The 19,591-nt window shown below is 32.6% G+C and overlaps 6 protein-coding genes across 10 annotated transcripts; 2 read left to right on the forward strand and 4 right to left on the reverse strand.

Annotated features, from left to right (window-relative positions):
* Positions 1 to 426: 426 nt before the first annotated feature.
* On the forward strand, positions 427 to 6,635 carry LOC120773470 (gamma-tubulin complex component 3). The gene is made up of 9 exons (XM_040102385.1): positions 427 to 553; positions 805 to 1,073; positions 1,138 to 1,371; positions 1,456 to 1,772; positions 1,853 to 1,994; positions 2,051 to 2,591; positions 2,653 to 2,845; positions 2,922 to 3,243; positions 5,136 to 6,635. Exons 1-9 carry the CDS (start codon positions 427 to 429, stop codon positions 5,841 to 5,843), a joined length of 2,853 nt encoding a protein of 950 aa, XP_039958319.1. The 3' UTR covers positions 5,844 to 6,635.
* Positions 3,636 to 4,495, reverse strand: LOC120773473 (peroxisomal multifunctional enzyme type 2). The gene is made up of 2 exons (XM_040102387.1): positions 4,254 to 4,495; positions 3,636 to 4,080 (listed from the first exon to the last, which is right to left on the reverse strand). The coding sequence occupies exons 1-2, from the start codon at positions 4,384 to 4,386 to the stop codon at positions 3,866 to 3,868; spliced, it is 348 nt and encodes a 115-aa protein (XP_039958321.1). The 5' UTR covers positions 4,387 to 4,495; the 3' UTR covers positions 3,636 to 3,865.
* Positions 6,636 to 6,843: 208 nt separating the features above from the next.
* LOC120773469 (AP-3 complex subunit delta) lies at positions 6,844 to 14,134 on the reverse strand. Of its 2 annotated transcripts, none has more exons than XM_040102384.1 (15): positions 13,697 to 14,134; positions 12,948 to 13,043; positions 12,651 to 12,779; positions 12,451 to 12,591; positions 12,260 to 12,389; positions 11,968 to 12,107; positions 11,588 to 11,661; positions 10,255 to 10,403; positions 9,800 to 10,147; positions 9,563 to 9,734; positions 9,320 to 9,476; positions 8,578 to 9,253; positions 8,362 to 8,493; positions 8,166 to 8,298; positions 6,844 to 8,107 (listed from the first exon to the last, which is right to left on the reverse strand). In XM_040102384.1, exons 1-15 carry the CDS (start codon positions 13,790 to 13,792, stop codon positions 7,588 to 7,590), a joined length of 3,093 nt encoding a protein of 1,030 aa, XP_039958318.1. In that variant the 5' UTR covers positions 13,793 to 14,134; the 3' UTR covers positions 6,844 to 7,587. The 2 variants fall into 2 exon arrangements, with proteins under 2 accessions (XP_039958318.1, XP_039958317.1); XM_040102383.1 differs by lacking the exon at positions 11,588 to 11,661 and adding an exon at positions 10,792 to 10,865 and having other exon boundaries at positions 13,697 to 14,132.
* Positions 14,135 to 15,105: 971 nt separating this feature from the next.
* Positions 15,106 to 17,151, reverse strand: LOC120776086 (ras-related protein Rab-39B). 3 transcript variants are annotated; one of them, XM_040106562.1, is made up of 3 exons: positions 17,058 to 17,151; positions 16,515 to 16,636; positions 15,106 to 16,262 (listed from the first exon to the last, which is right to left on the reverse strand). In XM_040106562.1, the coding sequence occupies exons 1-3, from the start codon at positions 17,065 to 17,067 to the stop codon at positions 15,714 to 15,716; spliced, it is 681 nt and encodes a 226-aa protein (XP_039962496.1). In that variant the 5' UTR covers positions 17,068 to 17,151; the 3' UTR covers positions 15,106 to 15,713. The 3 variants fall into 3 exon arrangements, with proteins under 3 accessions (XP_039962496.1, XP_039962498.1, XP_039962497.1); XM_040106564.1 differs by having other exon boundaries at positions 16,817 to 17,109; XM_040106563.1 differs by having other exon boundaries at positions 16,731 to 17,108.
* Positions 17,152 to 17,375: 224 nt separating this feature from the next.
* LOC120776085 (coiled-coil domain-containing protein 137) lies at positions 17,376 to 18,639 on the forward strand. 2 transcript variants are annotated; one of them, XM_040106561.1, is made up of 4 exons: positions 17,376 to 17,598; positions 17,658 to 18,147; positions 18,205 to 18,333; positions 18,392 to 18,480. In XM_040106561.1, exons 1-4 carry the CDS (start codon positions 17,516 to 17,518, stop codon positions 18,455 to 18,457), a joined length of 768 nt encoding a protein of 255 aa, XP_039962495.1. In that variant the 5' UTR covers positions 17,376 to 17,515; the 3' UTR covers positions 18,458 to 18,480. The 2 variants fall into 2 exon arrangements, with proteins under 2 accessions (XP_039962495.1, XP_039962494.1); XM_040106560.1 differs by having other exon boundaries at positions 17,387 to 17,598; positions 18,388 to 18,639.
* On the reverse strand, positions 18,615 to 19,339 carry LOC120776087 (mitochondrial import inner membrane translocase subunit Tim8). The gene is made up of 2 exons (XM_040106565.1): positions 19,181 to 19,339; positions 18,615 to 19,122 (listed from the first exon to the last, which is right to left on the reverse strand). Exons 1-2 carry the CDS (start codon positions 19,274 to 19,276, stop codon positions 18,949 to 18,951), a joined length of 270 nt encoding a protein of 89 aa, XP_039962499.1. The 5' UTR covers positions 19,277 to 19,339; the 3' UTR covers positions 18,615 to 18,948.
* Positions 19,340 to 19,591: the final 252 nt, after the last annotated feature.

The following is a 19,591-nucleotide window of genomic DNA, read 5'->3' on the forward strand; positions in this document are numbered from 1 at the left end:
CTCTCTCTCTCTCTCTCTTACTCTCCTACTCGCACAAGATTTTAGCGCAAATCTTATTTTTGGTGCATTTTAAAAATTGGCAGTGAAGGACGTCAATAGAATTTTAAATTGGTTTTAATATATTTTAATTCCGCAATCATATTTTCTTATTTTACACAAGTTTCCATTTTACGAAAATATTCTAAGAGTAAAGAGTTCCTAGCGATAAGGAAAAATATTGACAGTTGTTTCGGAAATAGCAAGTGACTACTTCGGTTATATACAATCCAAATCTGCCTCAAAACACACATAAATATATGTAGATACATCTTGAAGTTTTCTAAATAGTAAATCGCGGTTATAAGTACATTTGGAGCGGTTTTTAATTGTCTATATAACAAAGAGTGAAAGGCAGGTCACCAATTTGTTTGTATATATGCAGTAATAATGTCGAGAAATGTGTTGGATAGCGGTGGTTGTGGAGATGGAAGTGAAGGACGCGGAGACTATAAGGACATTTACGAATTATTGGCAGAATTATGCAAAAATTTGGCAGGACCGTCTGAAAATCATAGTAAGTCAACTTTCCAGAATTTAATGATGTAACAATATTAAATTCTGCAGTTGTTTGTTCAGAAAAACTTTAAATAAAAGAAAAATTAGTTTGAATAGTGACATCTAATCAAATCAAATCATAAAGCTGAAAAATTAATTTATAAATATATTTAAAATTCTATTAATATTTAATGAATTGTTTCCGTGCGTCCAAATTTATTTTTAATTATAAAATATGTTTCCTTTAACATCCTTCGATTTGCTTTACAGGAGAAATTTTACGTCACGTAACACAGTACATATCCAACTGTCCCACTGCTTTGGGCTCAACATTGCCTTTCGACGAAACCTCAATTCTAACAAAAATCACACATCATCTTGACTCCTCTGTTGCTAAAAGTGTTACTTCGAATTTATGCCCTGCTGGATCACAATTCGGTGCAACGGGAAGTGATTGTGCTAATTCTAAAGGAGAAACAAGCAGTTTTATAAACAATAGTGCGTTATTTTTAAAATTTCATGAGCAACTCAAAGCAGCAGTAAGTAAAACTTTTCAGAAACGGGGAGAAAATTATTTATTTTTTTTTTTTAAACATTTCATAGCTTCCTGATGAGCATCAACGTACCGCATTGCTAACTTTTCTATATTTTATGTCTGACTCCAAATATTCAACTGATAATGGGCACAATGTTGGGAATGTTAACAGTCACCGTAGTCAATTAATGGCTTCGACTAACTCAGCGTTTCAATCAATCCGATCACATTTGTTGCACAAAACTTCTAGTCAGCAGCAACCTCAACATTCCGTACTTCCTGTTAACAATAGAGCCAGAAATGTAAGTTATTAAAAATGATAAAAATTATTGAGAAATTAAAAAGTTGGTTTTCAAACACACTTTTTATATCAACATACTTCACAGGAAGAAAGCGTAAAACCAATGGTATCTGGTCGTAGTGCCTTTAGTCGTATGACACCTGAAAATGATCCAACCGGTGGAAATTGTGGTGTTATTCATGGAGTAAACTTTACATCTCTACGTGCTGATGGTAGTAAATCACTCGACCTACAAAATAATGTAAACGACGACATAGTACAAAATATTATATACGTATTTACGGGTATTCAGGGAAAATACCTCAAAAAGGACGTAATATCAGGACGTTTTAAATTAGATTCAAAGGTGAAGTCTTTAAACGTGATTCAAGCAGGAATGCTTCTGAGGCTTTCTGAATTGGGGTATGCTATGACTAAGCGATACCATATTCCATTACTTATATATGCATATTTATCTGTATATTTATATTTATATCTTGCAGGTACTACCATGACTTGGTTCAGTCATATACAGATAGCAAAAGTGGCTTATGCCCTTTGGGTCTTATGGGACAGGGGTTTGTGTCCGCTTTAAAAAAAGAACTAACTAGATATTATGGCATGGTTGCAACACTTCAAGAGCAGGTATTGTTTTATGAAGGTTATTTAAATGAGTTCTGAGATTTTTTTTTATTTGTCAGTTAAACAGGCAAAGAGATCATGAACATAAAACAATTTTAAGAGGCAACAGTATTATACCAATGCGTCACGAAAGACTAACTTTAATGAAAATTCTAGTATGGTCAGTTGACGCACTTAAGAGGTTGCAATGGCTAGCGACTATAGCGGAGGCATGCCAGGAAAAGAAAGGTGGTGCTCTCGCTTCAACGGTACATAGCTTTTTAAATAACGGTAATCCCACTGTAAAGTCTCTAGTTCGTGAGCTTTTACTTGCGATTTGTGGTCCACTTTATCAAATGCTCTCACATTGGCTGTTGGAAGGAGAAATTTGCGATCCACATGGTGAGTTCTTCATTGAATGTTTGGCAGAAGTTGGACCTGATCGCTTGTGGCATGATAAATATAGAGTACGCATAGCTATGTTGCCAAATTTTATGTCAACTGAAATGGCACACAAAATTTTGGTAACAGGAAAGAGCATAAATTTTTTGTGTGAAATATGTGAAGATAAGAGACCAGTTAAAGGACGGGATGAATTACGTCTATGTATCGAAGAAAATGGTAAGATTTGGAACTTACATTGATTAAATGCAAATAATGAACACAATCTTTGTATTAACAGCGGATCACATATTTTCACGAGTAGCCGATACGAAATTGCATTCGACTATCGATGCTATTTACTTGAATACTTCGAAGCGTGTGCTAGATATTGTCATGGGCCCACATAAACTTCTCGAACATCTTCAGGCAATGCGTCGTTATCTTCTACTTGGACAAGGAGACTTTATTGGAATCCTTATGGAAAATTTGAAGTAAGAAGATAATGTAGTTAATTTGTTGGTATACATATACATACATGTAAAATATGTCCTGTTTCATAATTCATAGATGCGAGTTGGATAAACCAGCAAAGGAACTTTACTCTTACGATCTTTCATCGATAATGGATGCCGCCATAAGATCAACAAATGCGCAATATGACGATCCAGAAATTCTCAATCATCTAGATGTACGGTTGCTAACACCCTGCGATGGCGATATTGGTTGGGATATACTATCATTACAATATACCGTACGCGGACCTTTAGCTACAATGCTCGAACCGTGTATGGGCATTTATCAAATCCTTTTCAAACCTCTATGGCGTATGAAACACATGGAATTCGTACTATCCTCTAAAATTTGGAAGGATCAAAAGTGCAACGCAAAGGTAAGTTATAAATAAACTGAGTATATTTATCTTACCCAACTTTGTTTATATATTACTTGGAATACTGTTTACATACACGTTTATGTTGTTGTTGTTAAGAGTTATCCCAATTGTATTGTAGTGGTTTATTGATTATTTAGGTAGACCCCTTGGTGAAATTTCGTAAAAAAAAATAAAAACAAAAACTTAAGTAGGGTCGACGGATTTTCATTGATCGCTTATTTAATATGTTAAATATTTATGAGATGATAATAGCCGATGGGGTAGAGTTCGTCAAAGGGAAATAGCCGGTAATCTAATCCAAAACGAATTTATATGACATGTGATAAGTGAATAATAAGTACTAGCACATGTAATTCACAATCCCACCACTAATACAAGACATATGTATGTACATAAGTAAAATTTCAGTATTATTTTATTTATTTGTTTTGCATAAAATATAATCGCCAGTACTAAATTATGCTCATAAAACAATGTTTTGCCCTTTACATTGTATAAAATTGAACTTATCTCCCGAATGTTAAACTAATTTTATAACACCAATATACGAATTCCAATGGAATAAATGTTAAATAGAATGCTTGTAGTTTATTTGATATGAAACGCCATTTGAATGTCCTTACAACTTGGCCTCTGTCTTAAGCAGAGGTGCCAATTTTTGTGTTAACATTATGTTACCGGAAATCTTGAGTTTGCCTTTCATAAAAGCGGCTTGGGGATTGAGTTTTCCGAGAGCAATGTCCACCATGTCTTCATCGGCCACTGTCAATGTAGTGTCGACTTTAATACCTTGTGCTGGACCTTCGTATGCTTTAGCGTTTTTGCAATCCAGAGCTGTAAATAATATATCATATATTTTTTGTTGTGTATACTTATGGAAATATGCAAATGTATGTTTTATATGATTTATGCACATTGAACTTTTCAAAAGGTTTTTCGAACTTGAATATCTCGACTATTAATTGATCAAAAATCAAACCAAATAATTGGACTTAGTCACCACTTACTCCATTCTTTAGCCACTTTGCCATCTTTGGTGATTTTGTAGAGAAACACCCCATTTATAGATTTAGCCTTCGCTTCGTTTCCTTTTAGACCATCGATAATTTTTTCAAATACGGCATCAGATGCAAGTGACATTTTAATAAATAGCAGCAATATTCTTGTAAAAAGATTATATATTAGTCTTTAGTGCACTATAGTCAAAGTCCACACAATGCTGATAGACGAAAAGGCAAACGTCAAGTAAAGAGAAAAATTGCTTCACATGTGGATTTTATGTCGATTGCGCTGTCGTCGAAAATGCTTCGGAATGTATACAAACATGTTGCCCATCCATCTATGTACATATCTACATGCTTCAACCCCACTGTCAACATTTTGTATATTGTTAAAATGCAATTAGCTACCATCGTATAGTATGGTCGTTGTAGTAAACATAGTATATTTCCGTACAAGTGCCCAGTAGAACTGAGTCAGTTTCATTGATTTAACAGAATATATTAAACGACTGATAAATACCGTAATGATGATTTAAAAAATTAAGTAAGTGATAAAATGTAATATTAATTTATCTGTCATTAATTGCGAATGTTGTGAAAAATTGTACTGCTAAAATAAAGTAATTATGTCTCAAGAAAGATGAAATCGGAACGAATTATAAGCTCTACACCCAATTATTTTTATACCCTGAACGGGATATATTAAATTTACCCAAAAGGAAACGTCAGAGAGCCTGGATATGATAGCGTTGCAACCGAAGTTAAAATTTTATTTGTTATAGTCTTTAAGTTATATTTTGCTATGATGTTACCTTTGTTCTATTCTAATTTTTAATTATTTGAATTTAGTTTAATACAAATTTGTACAAAATATTTTCTCTATTAAAGCCACTCCGAGCTATAGGCAGTGAACTGAATCAGGTGCTCTATCGCTTGCATCTCCTCACGTCCGAAATGATACATTTCATCCATCAGATGCAGTATTACATACTCTTCGAAGTAATTGAATGTTCTTGGGCTGAACTGCAGGACCGTGTACAAAGTGCAAAGGCATTAGATGACATCCTTGATGCTCACGATGAATTTCTGAATGCCATTAAATGTGGCGCTTTCCTTGACTCTAATTCGGGACAATTGTGCCAGAATATGGAAAACGTGTACGATGGTATAATACGGTTGGAGTTGTGGCAAAACAAATTCTACGAAATCTGCTTTAAGGAGTTATCAGCTCGTAAAGAGTATGAAAATCACATATTTATATCTGAAGAGGCAGGAGAATTCGGAGTAACTGCTGAGCGTCAATTAGAACGGGATCAAGAGCGTAAGATATTCGAACAAATAATTGGAAGCTATCACAAGTCCTTGGATAACATTTGCGCCGATTATGAAAAGGCAGTACGCTGCTTTTTGTTGGCACTGAATTCGCATAACGATCATAATTTACAGTTATTCGGCATACGGTTGGACTTTAATGAATATTACAAAAAGCGCGATCAACGCCTTTGTGTGCCGTTGACTTTCGAGCACATGCGAATGAGTATTATGTTCAATGGGAATAAGAGTTTGGCGGGAAGTCGATATTCGGCGGTGAATTGACATACGCCCCTTTCGCTGTGGTGCAATGCGGTCCATTTAAGTGATGACTGCTTTAACAATAATAATATTGAATACAATTCCTATTTGAATTCCCGAAAATATCTACCTAAAGCTTCTTCAGAGGATTTGAATAAATATCCCAGGAAAAGAATTAATAAACAATCCAACGAAGGCATAATGTTAATTTATCCGCTAAGGGACCAACAAATATTAGGAAAACGAGATTATGATAGGGAAGATATGTATTGCAGTCACCAGAGTGCCAATGCAATTTTGCCAAGCTATTTAACTACACGTACTTCATTAGCAACTTCAATACGTCCCATATTTATAGCAGAGAAGAATCGCTTTTATATGTCCTGTTGTGAAATCTTGTAAAGATAGTATGCCACGGATACATCAGATGAAGGTGGAACTTATTTAATTATTTCTATGAAAAAGTTTTGAAACATGAAAAAAACTGCAATATTTTATCTGTGCATGTGATGGAATGAATATTATAGAAAAATGTCGATTGTTTTAAATTCTGAGTATCATTTTCGTTTAGTTTCCCCATTTAAATTAAACAAAATATTTTAAACCTATTTTCGGTATTTTATAAAAATGAAGCCCAAATTAATATTTATTGGTAGTAACTATATAGCACTTACTTTATGAAATTTCGAAGTTGTAAGACCTAAATATAAACATATTCGTAATAGTTATAAGTTGATTTTTCTCGTTTAATGAATTTAAATGTCAAAAGTATTTTGTTATTAGAATAAACTCCACTAAAGAGAAAACATTAATGAAGGCAAAGCATTTTCCACAATGCACTTTTATTATTCATATATTTGACCGTAAAGCAGGGGATCGAACTGTTCTACAAGCACGGTTACAACGTCATAATAAGCTTAGAGTACATACACTTTTTGACTGACCACTGGAGTCAATGAAGGAAATAGTGGTTATAAATTGGATGTTGATATTTATGTCCAAGGCTAATTAAAACAACAAAAAATAAATAATATTGATTATTATATACGTTTATTTGTTCATTATGTTCTCACTTTACAAACTTACTATGTATTATACAATATAATCATATTTTATTACAGTTCATATCTTAACTAGGGAACGAGTACTGTTGTACGTTTCCTCCGTTAGTCTAATAGGATATACGATTGTAGATGCATTGTTAAAGGAATATGCTTTATAGAATTCATAACTCGCTACTCTACAGCATTCATAAGCTTATAATATCTATAAGTTGATATAAAATATTTTGACCGTTATGTATTTTTAAAGTCTTTAAAGCTAGAAAAGCTGTTTGTATATGAAAGTAGATGTGCTTTTATATATGTATGCGTGAGGAAAGGACCTCTTTTGTTTCGAAACAATTTCAACAATCTTTAATAGACATGTGTAAGTATAAGTTTAAAGGATTTGATCACAACTTTCTTCTAAGTCATGTTTTGAACGCTTGAACACATTTTATTCACTTGTCTGAAAGTTTGGGAATGTTGCAATTCACCTTCGTAATGGGGTACATATATAAAAAGTCATATTACATTTACATTTTGCATTGCACGTCCTCTTCACATATTTTGTACATGTATATGTATCAGCTTCAACCCTATGCAAATTTTTTAATGACTTTGCTTAGTTATCCTATACTTTAGTGTAATTATTGGCTATTGCAACTTGATCGAAAATATAGCAAGGGACGGTTATACAATATTATATGAGTGTGTTGAGTCGCAAGTTAAATGATTTCCTTACTTGGAGTTGAAATGCCTATAGCTTCTTCGTAACCTCCTATCGACGATTCGAGAATACTGTGTTTTTTCTCCTTACTGTGGCTACGATGATGTTTAGCCTTTTTCTCCTTCTTTACGCTGACGGTTCCCTTACTTATATCTTTTGATTTATGTGATTTCTCCTTCTTGCGTTTTTCCACAGTGCTGATGCTGTCGTCCAACGCCGTTTTTGCAAAGCTCTTTATCCTCTCTGGGGAAATACCTAACAAATCAGTATGGGTTGCTTTTGCATTACTTCTCGATTTCTTCTTTGATTTGGGTTTGACATGCGTTTTGGGGACACTATCTTCGTCTTTATTGTGGTGTTCTACATCGTTCTCTTTGCTTTTGGACTTCTTCTTGTCTCGTTTCTTGGTTTTATCTTTTGGATCAATTTCATTTATTAATATTTGAGAATTATTGTTTTGATTTTGAGGCGCGGGCTTCACTTCGTGGAATCGGCCTTTAGGCTCCTCCAAGTCAGGGCTGTAAAACAAATAATTTACTACTTATTGACCCTAAACTCTTTGTTTTCGTTACTTACATGTCCAATTCAATATTCAGAGCTCGGTGGGGATCATTCGGATCAAACTTGCAATCTTTATCTTCACTGTCCGATAGAGCTACACCTTCAGGCATATCCATGATCGTGTTTACTATATGAAGTGGTTTCGAGTCTGAAATTTATTTATTTGTATTTTAAAACAAGGCGATTTTAATTTTAGCGTTTAAAGTCATACCATCCTCCGATTCGGAGCTGCTGTATGCCACTTTGTTTTTTGATCTTTTGCTTTTCTTTGACTTTTTATGTTTTTTCTTCTCCTTGCTCATTGTTTTCTCTTGTATTAGATAGCGATCAGAACGTTTCATAACTTTCAAAGGAGAAAATAAATATAAATTATTAAAATATAGTGAACAATCAGATTTACTATTGTATGAAATGGCGTACAACTTACCACCTATTTGAAGTGGTACATCCAAGGACAGTTCCGAAATCGGTATTTCATCAATATTGTCATATTGATCAACATTATAACTGGAGTTATTTGCACTTGGACCTTTCTGTTTATTCATATCTGTTGCTGAGGGCGAAGATTTAATATAGTGTGGGTTGTGAGATTGTTCTATTAGACGAGCCATGCGATTTCGTTCGATTTGCTCGGGAGTCAGCTCTTCACTCTTGCGTCGCTTGCCCAATGCCCCACTGTCATTATGAACAGCTGACACAAACAGTTCATCTTTATCCTCTTGGGACGAATTGCTACTTTCATCTTCAGGCGGCACATTTATCCACTCATCTAGATCGAGACCGTCAGGAAGTGGAACTTTGCGTTGTGCTTTTGGAGCCACTGGTATAAGTTCGCCATCAAATAATAAAGCCATCTCTTGAACAATTTCAATTGCTAGAGTCGGTATAATAGCAGGTATTGTGGATGTGTCAAGCTCAGGCAAATTTTCAACGTCGTCGGTAGAGAGTGCGACCATTGTGGCCCTTTTATGATGACTGCTGTCCTTACTGAATTGGGAACGCAGCATTTCAATTAGAATACACGAGGCATTTGCACGCTCCTGCACTTCAATATCATTCGAACTACTAAAACTTTGAAGCTTCTCCAGGGCATGATCACAAAGCTGAAATAAATTAAATTTTGTCTGTAATAATGTCTATATAAAACCTAAATACATCCTAATACTCACTCGAATCAAGCCGCTAACATCTTTATTTTCCAGACAAGTAGTTGCTAATTTTGTAAATAATTTAGTAACATTTTGTACAAACACACCTTGTATATGGCCGGGTACTTGGCGTGGGCGCAATAAAATATTTAGAGTCCTTTCAGCATCTTCTAAATCACTGCATTGAAAACATATGTATATACAAGTGTAATAATTACGACAAAAGATCGTATGACGGGTGAATTTTTTAATCAATCTACTTACTTTGAGAACTCTCCCACGATCCAAGCTGCGGCGTATAGCACTTCATACATTGAATTGCTCTGCGATGATATGGAGAATGTGTCCAACAAGTTGGTCATTTCATTCACTGCAAATTGACGTACAACTGGTACCCGTATAGCAACGTCTAGGAGTTGCTCGGCAATTAAACGCCCTTAACATAAAAAATATAAGTTAGCGAGATGAGTCATAATAAGTTACATCATAATGGATAGATACCGTGTTTAGAACCAGCTTCCAGTTGAATTAACTCAACTAGCACAGTTAAGTACCATTCGAAATTCGTAACGTACAAATAAGAACTCTGTGAGCAAATCTCAATTACTTTGAACAGCAATTCATCACGATACAGCGATCCTTCGGCACGCTCCATGTGACCTAATAAACGTTTGACAATTTCCATAAGATTCTTTTTTGACACCATTCCGTAAAGTAAATCTAGAGCACGAAGTCGTATCGATTCGTCCTTATCATCTAGGCACGCCAAAATTAAATCCTTATGCTCTTGCACGCTTTTCGGGTGGGTTTTCAAAATCTTGGACATGGCCAACAATCCCAGGTATTTCACTGCATAAAATGGTGAAGAAATTTCCAGTAACAATTTAAACGTCAGTTAAGGTTCCATGACATTCCTTAACAATTCAATTTACATATACATACATAATAATACTCACAATTCTGATCGGAATCCTCTATGAGAATGCGCAGTTTCTGCACGCAAAGCTGTATTGAGGCACTATGATTCGGCATTCCACTGCTAATACTGATGAGTACTGCAATCACTGTGTTTATGCACTCGTAAAGCAAGCTCATGGCGGACGTACTATTTGGGACGAATTAAGAAGCACAGAAATAACTTATTGTCACATACAACTTTCTTTCATTTTAATGCACTAGTACACATTTGATAAAATGCAATAACAAAAACAAAATCACTGATCGCACGAATATGTGTTTTTTTGTAAAAATAATAATAATAGTTTTGCTGTAATAAGTGCATTCTTTAAGTTTTGAAGAAACAAAAGTACAAACTATTAAAGCAAATTGAACACATGAAGTTTGTATTGAGTTTGCCGAATTTTGAAAAAAAAAAAAAAAAAAATATGTTCTTATACATGTAGCATGTATAAATACATATGTCCATATAGTTCATATGGATGTGTACGAATTTGAAATCTTTATGACAACAATAACACGACAATGAAACTTGCCTATGAATAAGATTTGTGAGAGGTTCTATTAATTTCTTTCCTAGCCGGGGTTCTAAAGGAGTTAAAGCGCCAAACTGCAAATGCAAGAGAAAAAGAAACAAGCAAAGAAATTATAAATACATAATCACATACACAAAACTTACAAAACTAATCAATATTTGTATTGGCTTAATTCTTTCATTATTCAGGAATTATTTCGGAGTGATAGACAGCTTGTAGGAAGTTAGTTTTCCCCGCCAAATAAATAAAAACAGAAAATAATGTACAAATGGATAAGCCACGCAGATTAAAAAAAATTTATTATAAGTCCTTTATTGACACATGAATAGGTATTTATTGCTAGAAATTTATAAAAAAAAACATTTACCAACACAATTGCTTGCAGTATGTTAGAAGTACAACAAAATAACAGCAATGTGAGCAGATTAGCTTAGGAGGTTTCGCATAATGGAATATGGTATTCGAAATTCCTGCCAACTGACAATACAAACTTAGCAATACAAATAAATAACGTAATAAAATTAGTAGCAATAACTTTTCGAGCCGAAAAGTGCATTTCTTTTGTTTGAAATAAACGTGTACATAAAATAGGAAATAAATTATGAACTTTTTTGAACTATATGAGGGAAAAATAATGGGTAAATCAAATATGCCACAAAGCAGTGCGTGCATAAAATTGATTTAGCGCCAAACGATATGGAAAAATCAGTAGGTGAGTGTCACTTGAAAAGCGAAATTATAAAACTAAAGAAATTAAATAATAAAAAATGTTTTCAGATAGTGATTTAATAAAAACCTGGAAATAATTTCAATCAGGGGTTGCGTTAATTTGCGTCCTAACGCTGGCTCGATTGTCGTAAGGCTGGCAAACTTGATGATTATTTTAGATTAAAGCCGCAGAAATAAGAATAGTCATTCGGTAGTATCAAATGAGACAAGAGAGAGAAAAGAAAAATTAAAAAGAGATTTAAGGGAAACTTTCGCTAAATCTCGTGGGGTATTTATGATAGCTTAGAAAAATTCACTCAAATTTGAAGTTACGTTTTTAAGTAATGAGAGGTTCCAAATGAACTAAAATTAAATCACATAAAATATCAACATATATATACATATACATATGTACATTATGTATATAAATATGAAATTGTTTAAATCAGGCTAAGGAAAAATACTCACCAATTTAATTATTTTAATTAACATCCAGTTGTTGGTGGAAGTCGTCATAAGTTTAAAAAAAACTGGTGCTAAAGGCAGATAGTTCTTGGGATTTTTACGGGCCAACTCGCAGATCACATTAACAGCAGCTGATTGTACACCTTATAAATCATTTATATATATATTTATTTGAAGTTAAGATATATATAGGTATAAGCAAGAGCAGTATGTTTCAAAAATTAAAAGAGTGTCTACATTTTACCACATTGTTTTATCATTTTGTGGAAATGGCGATATTTATATATACACATACCTGGATCAGGGTCCTCTAATTTTTCCTTAAGTTTGGGAAATGCAGGTCGTAATGCTTCTGGATAACGTAAAAATACTTTATACATCATAAGAACAGCTTTCATGCGCAAATACGGTTTTGTTGAGCTCATCTGCAACAAAATAAATAATACCTAATTATTTTGCACGTTTTTGCACGTTATCATTATTTACCAGAGTCATAATATCATTTGCAAGGTCCCGAGATAAATCGGGCGAAATAAAACAACTTAGACCGCTTAAAGCCACACCAGCATCGTATTGATTTTGAGAATTCAAATCCTTACGTATCATATTTGTTGTTAACATTAATAACTATGTGAAATTAAAGTGTATATTACTTTTAGTTTTTTATTGCAAATATATTTACATACCTCACTATCAGGATGAAAACATTGGCTAGCTGCCAAGTAGCCAATACGTTTGCATGTAAATCGTGATGAGCTCATTACTTCAATTATGTTAAAACCGGCCCATGAGATGTCATAACCGAGCATTTGTATCTACAAGTTGTGATATATATGAGTTACAAATTTGATTTGCGTTAAAGATATTCCAAAGAAATCAATTAATAGAATTTAACCTTCTATCTATGTATGTAATCCAAGGTTACAAAATTTGAGCAGCTTAGGTTTGCCATTATTAGTTTACACAAACACATGACTACTTACGTATGTTAATTTCGCAACAGCATTGCACTTAACGTTGATGTTATCCTGTCGTAGTTCTTGTTTGATTTCCTCAATACATTGTGCTATGTATTTCGCCTAAAACGATTAAAAAAATCGGCTATAGTATTTTTTCTAGACTACGAAACCGAATTAAAAAGCAAGTATATACTACTTTAAGCACTAATATATGTATATAATTATTGTTGACCACAAATAAAATGTATGTCAACAAAACACTTTTACCGTGAAGGTTTGTGCAAAATATTGGAGTCTCCAATGCTGTCGAGTTGACACTCTTAATTCGAATATAAATTCCGCAGAGCTTCGGTTATAGTCTTTATATAACTCAATGTCAAATTCTTATTTATTTTATTAATTTAGTGAATATAAATATTTGTTCGATAAACGAATGGTGGAAGAGATATGGATTGTAATTTTCTCATCGGTATAGCTTATATTTAAATAACACTAATTACTATAATTCAAAGACAATAGAAAGAATTGTGACATTAAGTGATGCTGGTTGAATGTGCATAGTATTCTGAAACAGGTAACAGTTTGATACAAATCTTTCCAAATACACAAATACTACAATTGATAAGAAATGTGAATACATATTTACTCTTTTATGTGTGTGCATATGTAAATCCGCACGGATTTTAATAAATAAGGAAAATCAAATTTATAATTCACGATAGTACTAAACATCTGAAGTCTCCTTAGAAATAACAGATGGAAATACATTTTACCTCGTTATCCTTATTATTCCTTATGCCCCGTACGAGATCCGTGAGATTCTTGTCAAACATACGTTCGAAATTTCCTTTAACTTTTTTTAAAGCCATTTTAACGTGTTAACACACAAATTAAATTGTCACTGTTTATCAGATTATTTCATCTATTATTAGATTAATATCCTGGCAACGTATGCTTTACTTCGAGATGGTTTCAAAATTGCACTCTTCTATTTTTTGGTGGCATTCACACATTTGATGATGTCGACAAAAATTCCTTCTTTGCTGATTGATTTTTTCACTTTACAAGACTAATTCACCTTTTCTGTTGAAGCCAATATCTTATTGCTAATAACGTTTTGTGTTATAAAGAATGGATTTTAATAATTTGTAATCTTCAAATTAAATTAATTGTAGTCATAAATTCAATAAAAACAAGTCTAACAGAATTTCCAAAAAATTTACTTCAACTATCGCACACCGACAAATGAATGAATGAAAGAAACTGCAAAATGAACGCAATAACACAATGCTGCCATACAACGAATTTATTAAGTCCCCCGAAATACAAAAAAAAAAACCTATCGACTTATTTAAATAAAGTGATAACTTTAAATAATTTTTATTTAACTAGAATTTAAAAATAAAAGTATGCTCCATTAATCCGAATATATGTATATATATTTTTCATATTTAGCTGTTTAATTTGTTCTAATTATTACATGCAACGTTTATTGCGAAGAATCCGATCATATACTCGTAAACTGAAAATACAGGGTGTCCAAAAAATAACGTAACGTATTTTGTATGAAATTTTGGAGCTGCGGCCGCCAAGCTTTCATTATTTTTGAAATATTATCAAATAATGAAGACACGTTGTTCTATCTTGTAACGCTCTATTTTTAGTTAGCCTAAACTGTCAACTGTCAATTTGTTTTCAACACCTTACATCATAAATAACGGTAAATATAAATATTGCGTTGATATAGGGACACGTGTATTTAATCCCAATCTATCATGTAATTTGGGACAGCCTTTATATGCGATGCTATGGAAATATACACACCCAGTCACGCAGAGAAATTACAAGTCTTAGTTTCGAAATTCCTTCTGAGCAATGTCCAAAGAATATTTTGGAATCCGTTTAGTTCCTACAAAAACAACAGACTATTCTTCATTCAATACCGATATTAAAGTTTTCCTTTTGTATTATTTCTGTATTCTCACAGTAAATTAAACGTAAATTTATTTTAGAGCGACAATTTAGAAATTCTAATATATGTAAACGTATTTACTTTGAAATAATTGAACAATTACATTTGCATCCGAAATCATTTAAAATTAGTGAAAAGAGTAAAGAACACAGTTAGTTACGAAATACTATTTAAAATAGGAATTAAATACCATCAGTAAATACATATGTGTTAAATACAACTTATTGAACATATAAATTTATTCAGGGATATAATCGTTTTAAGACTTACAATAAGGTTGGGTTAAAAATTGTAGATAATAAAAAATATATGAAATGGTTAAGCTGTAATATGGGAGTGGTACACGAATGACAATTTTAATATTGATAATGGTACAATGAAGTACACATATGTATATATACAAATTATATTAAATCTTCAATGAAAGAATAGGTATAAAAATTATTACCCTCAATTACTGTAATTGTATGCAGGTTTTAATAAATTTAAAACTATTTATTTTTCATCTTTTAGTTTTTTTTATCAATTATTTGGTAAGAATAGCTTCGTTCGCATTTCATTATAAAGTACAAATTAAAAATAAAAACTGTAACCTCCCATTTTTTAGCTGTACTCCAACGGTAAAGAAATGCGCACTGGCTTGTATGTACGTATGTATATACTGTTTCATCTTATGAAAATAAAACATACAGGCATACATACATACATACTGACATTTCAATTAATTACGATAAAATTCGCATTTCCTTTCTCTAATGTTGGAAACCCACTAATTTTGCCATCCAGTGACTTTGATTTAATCGTCATTTACAAACATATCAGCAACAAGACGATTTTTCCGGCTCCGCCATAACCAAATTAAAATCTAAACTATTTGGACGTGCAAACCCAGTTTTTATACCGTCCCAGCCGTCCTCTACTTTGTATTCTCCTGAACGTATTCGCGTATATACCTCCTGTGTAACCATACGAAAAGCTTCTTCAACGTTAACACCATTTCGAGCTGAAGTTTCAACAAAATGCAAGCCGTGTTGGTTGGCAAACCCTTGAGCTTCCTCTGTAGTTACTTCTCGACGACCACCGGCATTTACTAGGTCTAATTTACAACCGACTAATGCGAACACTGGGCGATGTGGTTCAATGTGACGTTGGGCTTCCATCATCCAAAGTGGAATATGTTCAAAACTGGCATAATTTGTTATGTCATATACCAACAATACTCCAACCGAGTTTCGGTAGTATGATTTTGTAATTGATCGAAAACGTTCTTGACCAGCTGTGTCCCATAGTTGTAGTTTTATTTGGGTTCCATCCTTCATTTCCATCAAGCGGGCAAAAAAGTCAACACCAACAGTGGGGTCAGATAGCTGTAACATTAATTGTTAAAATAATATCAATATATACTCATATAAAGAATTTAAATATTGCTATAAGCAGTGAAGTGCAAACATACGTAAACGACTTATTCGCTTAAAACATATGTTCAACAAAGGAGGATGATTTACTAATTAGTACATCTTTGTTTATTATGTAGTATGTGAATACTGTATCTGTTCAATTATGTAATTTACATATCAACATTTTTTTTTTTTAACTGAGCAGTTTTAGAAGTTTCTTACCTCGGCGAATTTGCCATCTGTAAAAAATTTGAGTAACGAACTCTTGCCCACTGTACTATCACCAATTAGAATCAGCCGAAACTGGTAATCAAAAATAGGTTCAACCATTCTGCAAGTTGTATCTAATAAAGATTGAAAAATAACAAAATAACAAATACAGTGTAATTGCTATAAATTTTCCACACTTTATTCAGTAGACAGATATGTATATGTTACTTTTGTTAGTCACTTCCTCCCAAATCCGTTTATTGTGAAGTTTTACTATATCAAATGCGAATAAAAATTATTAATGCGAATAATACTTTCAACAGAGCTGCTTTAGTTTTAAAGTGTATATAATGGATCCGCTTATATTGATTTGGTTCACTATTGGTAATATTGTAAGGTATTTAATTCCAAATGGAGAATCAAATTTAGTTACAATGTCTCCAATGGAATATTGCGACGTATTTGCTCTATGTTCACCACTTGCGTTTTATTTTGCAAACTTGAACTTTGTTTATAATAATAGAAGAAAATTGCTTATTGTTTTTTGTTATTTACTTCGTTGCATTCACTATGAAAATTTGATGCTGATAATCAAGTGTGATGAGTGATAAAAAGTGGTTTGCCTTCAAATGTCAAACAATTGACAACAAAATAGAGAAAGAAAAGACAAATTTTTGGCGTTTCTTCTATTCTTGATAGTTCTGTTTGAAATCTGAATTCAAAAAATAAATTTATTATAAACATATGCATTGTAAGTATTCAATACAATTGTAAGAGAATACATATAGTTATCTAAATATTAATTATAAATATTAAGCATATACATATGTATTATGAACGAAATATAGAATCCACAATTTTTGGGCGGATTTTATATATTTGTATGTTCAGATGTAGTTTTCATTTATGGCGAATGGCAGTTCCATTCAAAACGAAGAAGAAGAAAGTAAACAAACCCATGTGGGTTAATTTTGTTCGAAATAATAAATTACACCAGATAGACGTGAAAGAAAATGGTACGTAATAGAAAAATTCCTGCCCGCAAACACCATGGAGTTCGAGACCCACTAAAACAACTTGAAGAAAAAGAAAAAAAGTATTGTGTCCAATTATATTTATACCAGCATAAATGTAATCATATACATATATTTTTAGACTTAAGAAAGTTACGAACAATCCTCCTGAACGTGATAATCAGCAAGTTTCCTTCAAATTTACACAATTTAAAAAGCTGGTTGAAGACACCAAAGCTGGAAAGAAAATTAAGCGAATACATAAAGGTAAAGAAGATATGCCTAAAGATAAATTAACACACCCTAAAAAAATTGGACACATTCAACAATTAAAAGAAGAGACGGATGAAGATTACTTAAAACGTGTGAATAGAATAACATCACAATCCTTACGGGAAGCACAATACGAAGCTAAGTATGGTGTAAATGTTATTCGAAATGCAAAAACTGGAGAAATTTCAATAACCAAGAAGCCAAAGAACGAAATTGATGAATTATTAAAAGAAAAAAGAAAGAATAGAGATAAAGGTAATGTGTCCGGAAATAAAGGAAAAGAAAAACCAGGAAAGCCTCTGGATCCTGAAGTTGCAAAAGAATTGATTAAACAAGCCATTAAAGAGGATAAAGAAGAGGTAAATTTTTCATACCACAAAATATGTTTTAAAGGAACTTTCCCTATTTAATTGCAGAAATCCCATCAAAATCACGATTTGGAAGAATATAAACATGATATAGTACGCTTTGGAGAAATTGTACATGCACCACCAATAATTACAGCATTGCCTCGAAGAGCTGAAAAATTTGAGACAGTTCCAAGAGTAAGATGATAAAATATATATGAATGCCATGTTTAACTCTCTTTTAAATTTCAGCCAGGAAAAAAAGCTAATTTGCTACTTAAAACATTACTGCCTAATACCAAATGTGATCAAGGTCAATTAAAAAGTAAATGTAAATCAGTTTCAAGTAAAGCAGAAAAAGTAAGTCTTAGTGGTAAGAGGAAAAAACTTCCTGTGGCTACAAGAAAAATGATTGAAGACGAACAAAGCAAATTTATCGAAATTTATAGGAATATGAAGAAAAAACAAGTATTGCCATCTTGATAATCAGGCTTAGAATTACAGTGTAATTTTTTTATTTTAAAACTAAAAGATAACAAAACATATTTCAAATAAAAATCGTCTATTTCAATTAGGTAAAAGCCCGTCTTTTTTGGCTATAATTGATTTTCACAATGGTTACAGGTGTTCTTCATATTAACCATAGCAACTTTTAGCTAGCTGTCAGTTTATTTGCTATAGTTGTTACTTTTTGATTTAAAGTAACAAATTTTTCGCAGTGTGTTAATTTTTTATATACGCACGGTACGAGTAGTAATTTGGTTTTTGATAAATCTAACTTTCCGACAAGTTAGAAACAATTGCCTCTGCGATTTATAATGCACCTGAACGCTTTTGTAATAGTTGTGCAAAGCGCTGCGTGACTAGCAGTGATGTATCAATGAAACGATCAACGCAGTTGCTTAAACATGTCTCCGTGGAACTGTCGAGTTTCGATCCTGGTTTGCCGATGCACTTTTCCCAACAGATATCATTGAATTCATGTATCTGTAAAATTGGGAGATAAAATTGCACATTATAAATATAAGGTTAAAATTATACTAACCTGTGCATTCACTTGAGCCTTTTGTTTCTCAACCAACAAAAAATCCTGTAGTTCCTTATCGCTTGAAACCGATGATAGTGAATCAAAATCAGACATGATTACAATTTAATTTAAAATAATTACTTCTAAAACAACTATATTAGATCAGCAATTGACAGAGATACCTGACCAGCTCTAATATCAAAAATTTATATAACCTCAAATAAATTATGTTCCACAAAAAGCAGAGTCAAACTTGCAGATGTTTTCCTTATACCAAATTTACATTGAAATTGGAAAATACATTCGTATAGTATGTGAACTATAAAAGACATCAAACAATCAACATACACATAATCATGAAATAGCCATCAAAATTTGCTTGTTTAAAATATATTTATAGATATAATTATAACAAACATGATACCATTT

This window comes from Bactrocera tryoni, chromosome 4, assembly GCF_016617805.1.
Source record: "Bactrocera tryoni isolate S06 chromosome 4, CSIRO_BtryS06_freeze2, whole genome shotgun sequence".
Classification (NCBI taxonomy): Eukaryota; Metazoa; Arthropoda; class Insecta; order Diptera; family Tephritidae; genus Bactrocera; species Bactrocera tryoni.